This window comes from Sphaerodactylus townsendi, linkage group LG14 (genome assembly GCF_021028975.2).
Source record: "Sphaerodactylus townsendi isolate TG3544 linkage group LG14, MPM_Stown_v2.3, whole genome shotgun sequence".
NCBI lineage: Eukaryota > Metazoa > Chordata > Lepidosauria > Squamata > Sphaerodactylidae > Sphaerodactylus > Sphaerodactylus townsendi.
This window is the reverse complement of record NC_059438.1, coordinates 33147195-33161464: the sequence shown is the minus strand read 5'-3', so window position 1 is coordinate 33161464 and position 14270 is coordinate 33147195. Positions and strand designations below refer to the sequence as shown.

The following is a 14270-nucleotide window of genomic DNA, read 5'->3' as shown; positions in this document are numbered from 1 at the left end:
CAGTGACTTGCTACAATCTTAGGGAGAGCTCTTCCAGAACTTAAATGTGGGACAGCATAGCAGATGCTTTGCCATTGTGCTAAGACGAACCCAAAATGATAACTTGCCATCCATATTGTTATGCAAAAAATGTATACCTTTGCAGACCTGGCCACAGTGATACATAACCTTGGTATCATTTCATACCGATCGAGTGTAACACTTCATATGGGGCTGCCTTTGAAGAATGCTCAGAATCCACAGTGAATCTCCAGTACAGACATCCCCCAGAGCTAGCATATTAAGCTAGCATATTAAGCTAGCATTATACCATGTTTACTGGCATCTAGCTTGCTTCCAAACACAATACAGGGTGCTGGTTTTGATCTCCAAAGCCCTCCATTGGGCTATGGGCTTACACCACCCAAAAGGGTGGCATAAGCCCAAGCCCAGCACCTGTGTTTTGGCAGGCAAAGTCCGGGTAGAAGCCAACTAATGTTGGTTCCACCCCTACTATGCTGGTGGGGGCACAGGAGCACCAATGTGATACTCTGCGCTCTGTCTGCCCACAGTGGTTGGCACGATGGTTGCCCTCGGTCAGATTTGCCCCTCCACTGCGGCAAATGCCAGGGAGGGTAAATCTGCTGGCTCAGCCCTGCGCCACCTTCATAGGACCCTCCCCGGATTGGGCTGTTAGTTCAAACTACCTGAAGGACTTCTTTCACCTGTATCAATCAACCTAATACGTGAGGTTGGTTTAGGGCAGTGGTTCTCAACCTTCCGAATGCCGCGGCCCTTTAATACAGTTCCTCATGTTGTGGTGACCCCCAGCCATAAAATAATTTGTGTCTCGGTTCCTAAGACCATTGGAAATATGTGTTTTCCGATGGTCTTAGGTGACCCCTGTGAAAGGGTCGTTCGACCTCCAAAGGGGTCGTGACCTACAGGTTGAGAACCACTGGTTTAGGGGGTCTTCCTCTGATAACTTAACGGAGGTCCGGCTGATGGAAACCCACAAAAGGGTTTCGGGCTGTTGCCCGAATTTTGTCATGCCCTGGCATGGCTACTTCCCAATGACCTCTTAGATGGGTATGGAGACCTACCTGCCTTTTCTGGAGAACCCAAGTTAGACTAACGGGAAACGTAATGACAAGGTGATTAACAATACCAGGAAGTTGTATTTTATTCAGTTCGTGATATTTTATTAATTCCTTTTACTGCTTGTAACTGGATGTTTATTTTATCTTAGCGTCCTTTTTATTATATTTTACTACCATGTTGTAACCCACCTTGATAGGTGGCATGCAAATAAGCCAGCGTGGTGTAGTGGTTAAAAGCCGCAGACTCTAATCTGGAGAACTGGATTCGATTCTCCAGTTTCCCACATAAAGCCTCCCAGTTCAATCAGAGCTCTCTCAGCTCACACAAAAGTAGCAAGTGGCAAACCACATCTGCACGACTTTTGCCTTGAAAATCTTACTGGGTCACTGTAAGTCAACCGTGACCTGATGTTGTAAGCATGCATGCACACACACACACAAATGAACTCATTTTATGTATCATATTTTTTTGATCCTATCTCAGGGCAAGGTGTATCAATTTTCCCTCTTCCATTTTACTCTCAAAGCAATGTGAAATAGAGTAGGCTAAAAGTGCATGACTGGCCCGAAGTTACCTAGCAAATTTCATAGCAGAGTCGGGATTTGAAGGTGGCTCTTCTAGATCAGGGGTCTGCAACCTGCAGGTCTCAAGATGTTCATGGACTACAAATCCCATCAGCCAATTGGCCATGCTGGCAGGGGCTGATGGGAATTGCAGTCTATGAACATCTGAAGAGCCGTGGGTTGCAGACCCCTGTTCTAGATTCTAGCTGAGCATTCTTAACCACTACACCAGGGGTCTGCAACCTGCGGCTCTCCAGATGTTTATGGATTACAATTCCCATCAGCCCCTGCCACCATGCCACACAGGGCCGATGGGAATTGTGGTCTATGAACATCTGGAGAGCTGCAGGTTGCAGACCCCTGCACTACATCAAAACCAACCAGTAACCAACAATGCAGTCCTAAGCAGACTCTTAAGTACACTGAAACCTGTAGGTTCAGAAAAGCATAAGTCTTTTTAGGGTTGCACTGAACATAACTGTTCAGTGGCGGGGGTGGAGATCCATTGGTTGAGCTCTCTGCATCAGTGCAGAAAAAGGGCAAAGGCACAGAAAAAAAAGGTCAAAAGAAGCTTTTCCCCACAAAAGCAGGACATGGGACGTTAAAAAAGTATGAGCCAGAAAAAGCAAGATGGGCAGGTGGGGATGGGGGAGAGTTTAATAAATGGGTATCGGAGAGTGTTTCAAGGAACAGGCAAAAGCCTAGGACCGTGGTGGCGAACCTTTGGCACTCCAGATGTTATGGACTACAATTCCCATCAGCCCCTGCCAGCATGGCCAATTGGAGTGTCATAGAACCTTTGGCACTCCAGATGTTATGGACTACAATTCCCATCAGCCCCTGCCAGCATGGCCAATTGGCCATGCTGGCAGGGGCTGATGGGATTTGTAGTCCACAACATCTGGAGTGCCAAAGGTTCACCACCACTGGCCTAGGAGGAGGAGGAAAATGACAAGAATAAGCACAATAAGAATAGGCAACAAAGAGAGAGATGCGCATGGCCAGGAGCCGCAGAAGAGAGAGAGAATCACACATCGCTTTCAAAGGGCCAGTCACATTTTAGCCACAAGCCCAGTGCTGGGATTCAGCCGGTTCGCACCACTTCGGCAGAACCGGTTGTTAAAATGGTGCTTGTAAACAACCAGTTGTTAAACGATTTGAATCGCACCACTGCACAAGCCTCTTGTCTCCAATCCAAGGTCCTTGGTCACTGAACGAGGGAAAAATCCCACATGAGCACGGTGTTACAAATACACTGTACTAGACAAAAGGCTACTCTGAGTCAGCATAAGGCAGATCTTTAAGCATCCTGTTTTGGATCACTCAGCGTTACAGAGATCACATTTCCGACTCACTTCACCTGTGCTTGCTGTTTCCGGTTCTTCTTCATTCCCCCATTAATCATTATATTACTGTATGGAAGCCATAAAGGTAAAAGATGAAGTGAAATACCTTCCTTCAGAAAGAGAAATCCTAACACAACAACATGTTCTGCTAATACTATTTTGTCAACTGACAACATTGTGTGCTTTGTCATACATAGAAATCTTTCAGTCCCATCTCAAGCAGAGTGACGCCTTTCTAAGTCCATGGAACTAACGCGTCACTTCTCCAGACTATATTCTTTTCTATTAAAAAGTCAAGTTATTTCAGTAATACAGGAACCGACCGCTCTCATAATCATCAGCGAGAGAATCACTATCGTCTTCATTGCAACTATATCGCTGTTCTGCGGGGGAGGAAATTACTACGCCGAGTTAATAGGCAAGTGGTATCTTGTAATAAGGGAACTGGACTATTGGACTATTATTGCTTTACATTTTCATAAGTGTTATTTTCTAACCTTTCTTCAGGTAGAGTCAAGATTGTGCTATCCTTTTGGTTCCCCGTCTGTATGGGGCAACAGAGGCCACGCTGGTATGTTCAGAAACGTGAAATCAAAGCCTGCCATCTTATCATGGGTAGAACGGTAAAACCTTGGAATCTGAAACAACGCTGTCCTCCCTTCTAGTTCCCCTTGTGTAAACAACAACAACAACAAAGGATGAAAACTGTATCATCTGTATCATATTGTGACATCATTCACTGGAGAGTTTTGTGAAAAGTTGCATTTATTTTTGTTAGGAGGCTGGGCTCAAACGGTAAATTTAATGGATAGGTGACGCAAAGAAAGAATATCTACCAAAGGTTTATACTGTAGTCCGTGGCCAGTTCAACTTGGATTCCTACTGGAGTAACTTGGTTCCACTGCTACAGGTGTTCCCTCCAATACGTTTGTCTCCTTTTGTACAAGTTGGTCTCTGTCTCGAAGGTATTGCTTGCAGTCTGGTTCCTCACTGAAGTTTCTTCATATTGCAAACAGACACAGTGGTGGTTCTCCCCAGACGATTAGAAAAACTGCCGTCTTGTTTGAGTTTCCTTAGTCACCCAGTCAAATGGCGTCTTTCTCTCCCTTTGGAAGATGCTCTTCTTGGACTGTGATCTTGGCTCTCCCATCCTGAGGCACGTCAAAATATGTTTTTCTATATAAAAAAATACAGAATAAGTCACTGTTCAGCAATAATACACATCTAGATGCTAAAAATAAACGTCAAAAATTATTTCGAGGTAGCTTCCGAAAGGCATAGCATTGAAACTAAGGTCAACATGGCTGTAACTTTGAGAGACACCACAACATTACTCAAAAGACACACCAGGTCTTTTGAAGACAGCTTCACGTAGGTAGTCATGTAGGTTTGTAGTTGAACAGTGAGCTCTAGCAGTAGGAGCAAGATTCGAGTCCAGTAGCACCTTAAAGGCCAACAAGATTGCCAAGGTGTAAGCTTTCAATTGCCAAATCTCCCTTCCCTCAGATACCTGAAGAAGCACAAGGACCAAGCCAACCAGGTTGGTGTAACCACAGCATCACTATAGAAATGGGAGAATTCAGGGACATGTTTGGGGTAGAACAGGGCTTCTCTGGGGCCTGAAGCATCCTCATGTCCAAATGCCTCCCACTACACCCCAACCAGGTACGGCTTAGAATGCAGCCAATCACAGCCCTCCCAGGGACTATAAAAACTGCATCCAAGACACCAGTAGCTCAGGTGACCAGATGGGTGAGAGGTCGTGTGGCAAGGGACATCTCTCTGGCCTCATGGCACACATGATCCTCTTTGATCTGAGATTGCAAATCTTGATCCTCTTTGATCTGAGATTGCAAATGCTTTAACAGACCAGGTGCTCGGGAGCAACAGCTGCAGAAGGCCATTGCTTTCACATCCTGCACGGGAGCTCCCAAAGGCACCTGGTGGGCCACTGCGAGTAGCAGAGAGCTGGACTAGATGGACTCTGGTCTGATCCAGCTGGCTTGTTCTTATGTTCTTATGCTTGAGTCATACATGTTTTAATGATGGGAGTGGACCTTTGCAGTAACAGCAAAATGACATTGGAGTTCCCTAGGTGTCGCTTCTCTGCAGCAGGTTTACAAGAGGATTTCCCCCATATAAACAATCATGGAAACATACGAAGCTGCCTTACCTGTGCCTGCAAGGAACTCTCCAAAATCTCAGGCAGGTGTTCTTTCCCACCCCTTCTACCTGACGTTTTCTACACTACAGATTTCATATGCTGTCCCTGGGAATTCCACATGCAAAATGAGACGTCTCTCACTGAGCAGTTCCCCCCCACCCCCAAATAAAGAATTCAGATTAATCTTTACTCCCTCTGATTCCCAGAGAAGACTGTTCTTCCTAAGCTGGCATGTACATGTTAAGATTTTTTTTGTGCGCTAGCTCAGTAATGCCCCAACCTTCTTATAAAGTCCAGCAACACACCAGTGTGACCTACTCATTCAAGAGCCATACATGCAGACAGAAGAAGAAGAGAGAGAAAAACATCAGCAGTGCCTTCATCATTTCCTACAGGCAGAAGTCAGGAGGTCTTAGCCACAAGGCATCCGTGGGCCCCACACTTGGGAGGGCTCTACTGTCCTACAATGGACTGCTAACTACGGGAACTCCAGAGTATCTTCACTGAAGTAGGAGCTGGGTGTGTGTGGGCAATCATTTGTGCCCCCGCACCAATGATTCTGGATCCGAATTGTTGACTTTTCCTGTCAGGAGCTGTCCCTGATCTTTGCTGAAAAAATTCTAAATCTAGAAATCTTCTGGAATACAAGAAGATTTACCTCCCCTCCGTTGCATGCCACCCCTCCCTCCCTTCCCTCTCCCTCTGCTAGGGTGGGTGGGTCATGTCCAGATGCTGGGTCCCCTCCCTCCCCTCCCTTGCATGCCACCCCTCCCCCTCCCTTCCCTCTCCCTCTGCTAGGGTGGGTGGGTCATGTCCAGATGCTGGGGCCTCTCCCTGCCCTCCCTTGCATGCCACCCTCCCCCTCCCTTCCCTCTCCCTCTGCTAGGGTGGGTGGGTCATGTTCAGATGCTGGGGCCCCTCCCTGCCCTCCCTTGCATGCCACCCCTCCCCCTCCCTTCCCTCTCCCTCTGCTAGGGTGGGTGGGCCATGTCCAGATGCTGGGGCCCCTCCCTGCCCTCCCTTGCATGCCACCCCTCACTCTCTCCCCTCCCTCCTCTTCCCTTGCATGCCATCCCTCCCTCCCCCTCTCCTATGGGACTTATTGACATGTGTATTCATCCTTTGAATTTGTAGCAGTTGATGACCAATAGCTAAATGTGTACATTAGAAAATAATTTTTTTCTGGGCCATTCTGGAAGATATAGAATGGGTATCTGGGGCGTTAAGTCCGCAGTGACTTATTCATTTATGCAAGTTATTACTTGAACACAGTGGTGTAGCGCCCACGGGGCAGGGATGTGTGAGACCCCAGGTGCGTGCTTGTGTGGGGGCGTGGCTGGTCATGGAGGGGATGTGGTGGGGGTGTTCCGGGGCGGGGCAGGGGGCGGGGCGCACGCGTGCCCCGGGTGCAGTTCCCCCTTGCTCCACCCCTGCTTGAACATCCAGTCATGATGGCAAACATGCACACATGAACCAGTTCTATGAAATTTACAATGATCGTAACAAAAATTTTAATGTCTACTAGGAGTATGGGAATTATTGATGACACCAGACTTAAACTATAAGTACAGTACAATCAAAACTGAAAACACAGGAAGAAACAATTACGATGTCGCAAATGATCAAAGTAGCAGTTGGAATTCACAGCAGGAACAGTTGCCAATATGAGCCAAGAGAAATGTACACATCGAACGCATAAGATATCACAACTACTCTGGGTTATTGCTATTTGAACACAGTGAGATGGCATTTGATGATGATTACCTTTGAACACACAGCTTTAAGAAACGTTTATAACTATACATTAAAATGATAAAACAGCTATTGATGGCAGTCTTTATGGAGTATAAATTTTAAAAATACACCAAAGAAAAAGAGAATCCTTTATATCCCTTTACTGACAGTGTGAAAAGGCATCTTGACTAGATGGATGATTCCATCTGTAAAATGTTCAAAAGTAAAGATGTGTAAAAGGATTCTCATAACGTCAAAGGCTTTCACGGCCAAATTCAACTGGTTGTGGTGGGTTTTCTGGGCTGTGTGGCTGTGGTCTGGTAGGTCTTGTTCCTAACATTTCGCCTGCATCTGTGGCTGGCATCTTCAGAGGTGCATCACAGAAAGAAGTGCCCACTGTGATTGGACACAGTGTGTAACAGACTTCTCTGTGTGATACACCTCTGAAGATGCCAGCCACAGATGCAGGCGAAACGTTAGGAACAAGACCTACCAGACCACGGCCACACAGCCCAGAAAACCCACCACAACCAGATTCTCATAACACCACCAGCAGAATAATAGGTTTCTACACTCCACTTTTCTCTACCTTAAGGTGTTTCAAAATGGCTTCCCTTTCCCCTCCCCACAACAGACACCTTATAAGGTAGGTGGGGCTGAGAGAGTTCAAAGAGAACTGTGACTAACACAAGGTCACACACTCCTCCTCTTGTGGAGGAGCAGTGAAAACAAACCTGGTCCTTCAGATTAGAGTCGGCCTTACTTAACTACTACACCAAGCCAGCTCTCAGAACAGACAACCAGGTACACAATTGCCCCCATACCTGCCTGAAAACATAAGACATTCTAACCTAGTTGCGTTGATTTGCTGCTGTTCCTCATAAACGGAGAATGATTAGTAAGAAATCTAAAGTTTGGCAAAAAGACAGTAACTGTATTATGCTCTGAATCACACCTTCTGTTTATCAAAAACTAAGTCATAGCTATGGCTTGACAGCCCTTCAGAATGTGTTTATCTGGTCCTCACATACTGCATTCTTAGGGGCTTTCCGCACTGACAGTACTGGTTTCTACCTAGGTTCGCCTCAGTGAATCTGCACTGCAACCGAGCTCAACATTGTTTCGTCTCAGTTCCCCCGCCCCTCAGAACTGCGACATCTTTGTCACAGTTATGAACTACACTTTTCTGCCAGAACAAGGTCGATACCGCTTCGAAGCTTCGAAGTGCGGACGCATCGAAACGACACCTCATCCGTTCAACCAATCAGGAACCGCTTTTGTGGCATGCGCAGAACGGGACAGTTGTGGCGGGCAGAAAGCGCATGTAACTGTAAACTGTAAAAAAAAAAGAACGCTCCCGTTTCCCGTGGTAACACAAGCTCCAATCACGATTGAGGAGTGAGACAGGCACCAAGATGATCCTGCCCACTTAGCTCGGTTCCAGGGGGCCAAGTAAGTTGCTGTGCGGACAGCCTGGAATTGCCCTCCACTGAAGGGAACCGAGTCGACCTTAGCTCCCTTCTGTAGTGCGGAAAGCCCCTTAGTCAAGTGAGGCCTGTTCTAGCAATCACTTCATGCAGCGCTTGCACAACCGGCGTTTGGTAATGGTCTCTTCCTTTCTTCTTTTATTGTACAACATCTTCCTTGTCCCAATATCTTTCAAGGGAAAGGTATATTTAATACTCGATAGATGTTACTATTCTGGGGTACTTTTAGAGTACAGTAGATCATGCTACAGTAAAGAAGGCTCTCTAAATGTAATGTTGCACGTGCCTTTTTGAATAATAATTGTACCTGTCTAGTGGAGTTTTTCTTTTACCTTCTAGTCTGAATTTTTCATTTTTAAGGAACTATCCCATCCCCACCTCAGATCTCAAAACTTGACAGATTTTGGCAAACTTGTTATTCTGTGATTAGTCCATCCATTTTCTACTGGAATTGCCGGGTAGTGCTCAAGTCTGTTATGGCTGCTGAAATAAATCATCGCTCTCCCTTTCTATGAGCCTGGTATGGTGGCACTGAGAACACGTGACGGATTCCAAATTCTTACAGCTGAAATAACAGTTTGACTGTACACAAACAACTTCACTACAAAGTAATAATTAAGGGGCCTACCATAACAAAACAAAATCAGAACAGTTGTAAATACCTTTCTATTTCCATATTGCTTTCATGGTTTTTTTTGAAAAGGAAACAAAGGACGTGTGTGCCTCTTTATTTAAACTTTATTCCACATTCTGGAATGATACACTAAAAGCATTTCCATCGAAGAGTCTGGGAGTAGATCTTGTATGCAAAAGATTGGTTTGCAGAATGTAAGAACAGTTGAGCAGAATGTTGTATTGCACCGCAAATATATCTTCCACATTTGCCGTGAGCTGACACGAATATGCATAGCATGAAAGAAGTCCAAAGGTGAGGTAAGTTTCATGCAGGAAAACGCTCAGACTTTTAAATATGTCATTAGGTGCAACCCCCTCCCTCCAAAAAATCAAATAGTTCCAATTAAGTAACAGCAAAATGCATGAATAATGTTTCTGATTTCAGAGTTTCAAACAGATTCTCCTGAACTGATTGATGGTATGATTGACTGTAATCACAAAAGTCTCACAGCTGTACATGCTTTGAGAAAAAGATGGATTTTTAAAAAACAGACTAAAAATTGGGGCCCCCGCAACCAGCTTCGGAAGATGTACGACACGGAAGAGTCTTAATTCCAGGAGAAAAAAACCTGATGTAGTTATAGCAAGAAGCCCACAGATAGCACAACCAGAAGGCTTCTCAGAGCTCTGTGGAAGGAGAAAAACTAAGCCTCACCTCCCCCGCAGCCTCTGCCCTACCTGCAAGCACTGGCATAGCTAAGAATGGCAATTAAGTGGTCAGCCAATCACAACTCTCCCCAGCAGCCAGGCGTATACCCTAGTCTACAACCATAGAGCCCTCTGCACCATATAAGCCCCGGGCAGAACTCACCAAACAGAGATTCTAGGGCACACAGAAAAGGGATAAGTTGCTCAGGCCTATGCAGTCTTGCACTTAGGAGATGGGGCATACACCTGGAGGCCAGTGATGTAGCTACCATGGGGCAGGGGGATGCGTGTTGCACCGGGGTGCGTGCCTGGGGGGGGGGCAGCAAAAATGTATTTTTGATATTTTTAGTGTTATTGTAGTAGGGTAGCCCTTTGAGGGTCCATAACGTTGGCCCCCCTGAACCAAACTGTACCAAACCAGGGGAGTATCATTAGGGCAGTCTCCAGATGATACCCTGAAATTTTGGTGCCGATACATCCAAAAATGCGCCCCCTGCAGGAACATCCCAGAAATTTGCCCTTTATTCTGCATTGAGTTTTCTGCATTGCTGTCAATGGGGGTTGCAGGCTGTGGGGGGGCACATTTCTGAAGGCACAGTCTCAAAACTTTCAGGGTCTCATCAGGAGACTACCCTAATGATACTCCCCAGGTTTGGTGCAGTTTGGTTCAGGGGAGCCAAAGTTATGGACCCTCAAAGGGGATGCCCCATCCCCCATTCTTTCCAATGGGAGCTAAGGAGATGGGGGCTACCCTTTTGAGGGTCCATAACTTTGTCCCCATTGAACCAAACTGCACCAAACTTGGGGAGTAGCATAAGAACAGGCTCCTGATGATACACTGAAATTTTGGTGCACCCCCTGCAGGCACCAATGACCTGGTGCAAAAATTTTTTTTGGTCATGGTGGGGTGGCCGCCCATTGGGGGGGGGGCATCCAACTCAGGTTTGTCCAGGGCTCCAGTTTGCCTCGTTACACCCCTGTTTAATACAGTTCCTCATGTTGTGGTGACCCCCAACCCTAACATTTATCCATTTTACAGATGGAGAACACTGATGCAGAGTCTTAGGCAACCCCTGAGAAAGGGTCATTTGACTCCCAAAGGGGTCCCGACCCCCAGGTTGAGAACCACTGGCCCAGGGTCTTTGGCCATAACCCTGCAGCTTGGTGAGCCATCTTCTTCACCCACAAGTCCCCTGAATTCATGGAGGAGCCTACATATCTACGTGCGGGTGGGTTGTCAGTGTGTCCAACCTGTCACGTTTCATGTTGACACCACAGTCATTGGACATGGCTGTCATAGGAACCACATTCCCTAGGGTCATCTCTGGGGTATGTGCTAAATCCCACACTGTACGTTCCCCAGAAATGGAGGTGGAACTGACACCAATGATGGGGGTGGCTCCAGGGATGCCCTATGGGCTAACACAGTGCTACTCTCTAGGCTGCTAGATGTACCTGGGCTTCTTCTTCACGTATTGCTGGGGTGACTGGCGAGGTGGTGTTGGGCACTCTGGGCTGCGGGGCAGCTGCAGCAGCAGAAGTTTGTGACCACTCCTTGGCCGTGGTTTTACAATCAGAGACAAGCAGCAAAGAGTCAAACGCGGTCCGACTTGAATGGTGTGAAATACTCGTTTTGCAACGTTTTTTGGTTATTATTAAAAATACCACGAACACACCAGCCTTCGAAGACATCAAAGCCAGACTAATACCGGATTCTGGCCACTCGTCTGTGGGTTGGCAGAATAGCTTAGAGACGCTTGTGTATACGATATAAATGTTGAGCTGTGATTCACATATATGGTGACGGGCATGATGTGTTTTATAGCCCGGGTGTAGATTTTATTCAAACTGTTGATTCAATAAAGTGTTAAAATATTACGCCTTGCACAACCCCTCTCCTTTTCCCCATGTGTATTATACTGTGATCACTCCATGGCAGCTATGGGGCAGGGGGGCAGCAGGCTGGCTCAATGGGGCTGTGTACCATTGCGAGTGACTGTAGGCTGGGGCACAGCATGCATCAAGGGTGTGGTGGGCTCCCTGGGTTTACTCTCTGCTCCAGGGGTCTGCAACCTGCGGCTCTCCAGATGCTCATGGACTACAATTCCCAGTAGCCAACTGGCCATGCTGGCAGGGGCTGATGGGATTTGTAGTCCATGAACATCTGGAGAGCCGCAGGTTGCAGACCCCTTCTCTACTCCCACTCCTGGAAATGGTCAGTCCATGGTTGCAAGTATGCTGCTCCACCCACTGATTTCCCCCATAGGTATGTTGTTGATCCCCATAGAACGACCCGGACACCCTCTGCCATGTTGTGATAGATGGTGGTGGCAGGGGATCCCATGTCCAGGGAAAGCTATCACTCATGATTGACAGCAGCCTCCTCCACCTTCCTCCAGGCTCTGATCTGCAAGACTCATCCCACCCCACTATGGTCTCACTGAACAGCCAACCAGGCACCACTACTGGGCGCTGTTGCATTGGCCGACACAAGAGGGGGTTCCCCGTCGACCTGAACTGGGAATAAATGGCACTGGCTGACCACACTGCGCCTTCACGTGCTCTCCACCACTGTTGCAAACAGAACGACATCTCCACGCAACTTCATCATCCATCTTGTATCTGGATGGCCTCATGCTACACCCACGTGGTAGAGGTGTTGTCAGCCCCCACACCAGGGCAACGTGGGGCATCCTGGCGGCTTCGCAATGTCTTAAACTGGGAATCTTGATACTTCACTGCAGGATACATGCTGCTCCTAGGGGTGGTCTTCTCAGGAGACACGGGCTGGTGGTGTGTCCACCCTGAATGGCTGAAACACATTGGGGGGAGGGGTGCAGCTGTGACACAGGAGTTTCTGAACAGCACATGTTACTGGGTGGTTGTGCCTAATGGCCATACAAATATGGGTGCTGGGGACTTTGTGCCATCTGTACAGGCCCAAGGAGGAACCTTCAGTCCCATGAACCAGGAAGCCCACGGGATCACAACTAGTGGCACAGTACTGAGCTGGAGTTCCGGCCTCAGCACTAGGGTTAGGATGGGGCTGGTAATGCCCTTACATTATGTCAGAGGGTGAAAAAACGCTCCGAGCCACATAACAAAGAGGAGAAGAAGAGTTTGGGTTTATATCCTACCTTTCTCTCCAATAAGGAGACTTAAGGTGGCTTACAAGTTCCTTTCTCTTCCTCTCCCCTTGTGAGGTAGGTGGGGCTGAGAGAGTTCCGAAGAACTGTGACTAACCCAAGGTCACCCAGCAGGAATATAGGAGTAGGGAAGCCCATCCGGTTCACCAGATAAGCCTCTGCCACTCAGGTGGAGGAGTGAGGAATCAAACCCAGTTCTCCAGATTAGAATCCACCTGCTCTTAACCACTATACCACGCTGGCTCTCCAGATCAAATTTCAAAAAGGTAGCTGGCATAGGGTTTAGTGGTTCTAAGATGAATAAGTAATATTTTCACTGGATTAGTGACTCTTCTATGATGGAAATCCTAAAACTTGCTAAGGCTCAAGAATGCCACCTAGAGCATCTCGTACCCTAGATTCCATTAAAATGGGCTATTCGCTTCCATTCCACATTGGACCATCCTGGCAGACTTAATTCCTTCTGGACAAAGGAACATCCACTTTAAACCAGATCATCAATTTGTCATGGCAGTTCAGAGCAATTACCAGGTGTTTGAGGAAGGTGGGACAATATTGTATGAGGTACTGACTGGCAAAAGTAATCGCTGACATCAGAGATGGGGATTTGCATGGAATTGGAGAAATCTGCTTGTCATACTTAGAAAGGAGGCAGGCTAGATTCAACTCCATTCAATACAAATATTTAGCCATTGGGGTTTTCAAATGTCTTCAGTTTTCAATGGAATCTGGGTCCACAAGAAGTTGGGTGAGGGTTAAGTACTCCTTCAACTTCTTTTTACTGCACACGCTCTGGAGAATGAACTACAGTGTAGGTAATGCGCTTAGCTTAATTAGTTCAACTGTACTGCTTTTTATTTTTGAATATCTTTGTGATGTTGTTGCTGTGTATTTTCCCCTGCATTGTGTCCAGCCTAAGTCTACCTTTTAAAAATTCAACCACCACTTTTGCTTTTCTCTTTTACAATAAAACATTTTACCAAGACAAATTTTTTTGCTTCACTTAGGGGTCTGCAACCGGCGGCTCTCCAGATGTTCATGGACTGCAATTCCCATCAGCCCCTGCCAGCATGGCCAATTGGCTGATGGGATTTGTAGTCCATGAACATCTGGAGAGCCGCAGGTTGCAGACCCCTGACTTAGAGCAATCTGTTACTCTGGAGTATTTCTCTTACTCTCTTCTCCGTGTGCTGAACTGCATGGGTGCAACCAGGTTGGTCATACGTTATTTTGTTATTGCTCTAGTACTGTTATTGCTCTAGTACGTTATTTTGTTATTGCTCTAGTATTTTGTTATTGCTCTAGTACTGTTATTGCTCTAGTACTGAGAAGACAACCTTCTCAGCACAGTACTAGAGGTTCTCAGGAGGTGGTGGTGGTGGTGGTGGTGTGGGGGGGGGTTACCAGAATACTTTCCAGGGAACCCC

General features: G+C 46.9%; 1 protein-coding gene across 9 annotated transcripts in view; it reads right to left on the bottom strand.

The window, feature by feature from the left end:
- Nucleotides 1-3736: 3736 nt before the first annotated feature.
- SHISAL1 (shisa like 1) overlaps nucleotides 3737-14270 on the bottom strand; it is an 83559-nt gene continuing 73025 nt past the window's right edge. For 7 of the 9 annotated variants that reach the window (XM_048515456.1, XM_048515455.1, XM_048515460.1 and 4 more), the window contains exons 6-7: nucleotides 12345-12509; nucleotides 3737-4165 (exon numbers count right to left, since the gene is read on the bottom strand). In XM_048515456.1, coding sequence (XP_048371413.1) covers nucleotides 4075-4165; nucleotides 12345-12509 — 256 coding nt within the window. In that variant the 3' untranslated portion in view covers nucleotides 3737-4074. The remainder of the gene's footprint in view (nucleotides 4166-12344; nucleotides 12510-14270) is intronic. The other 2 variants (XM_048515457.1, XM_048515459.1) reach the window with 1 other exon arrangement.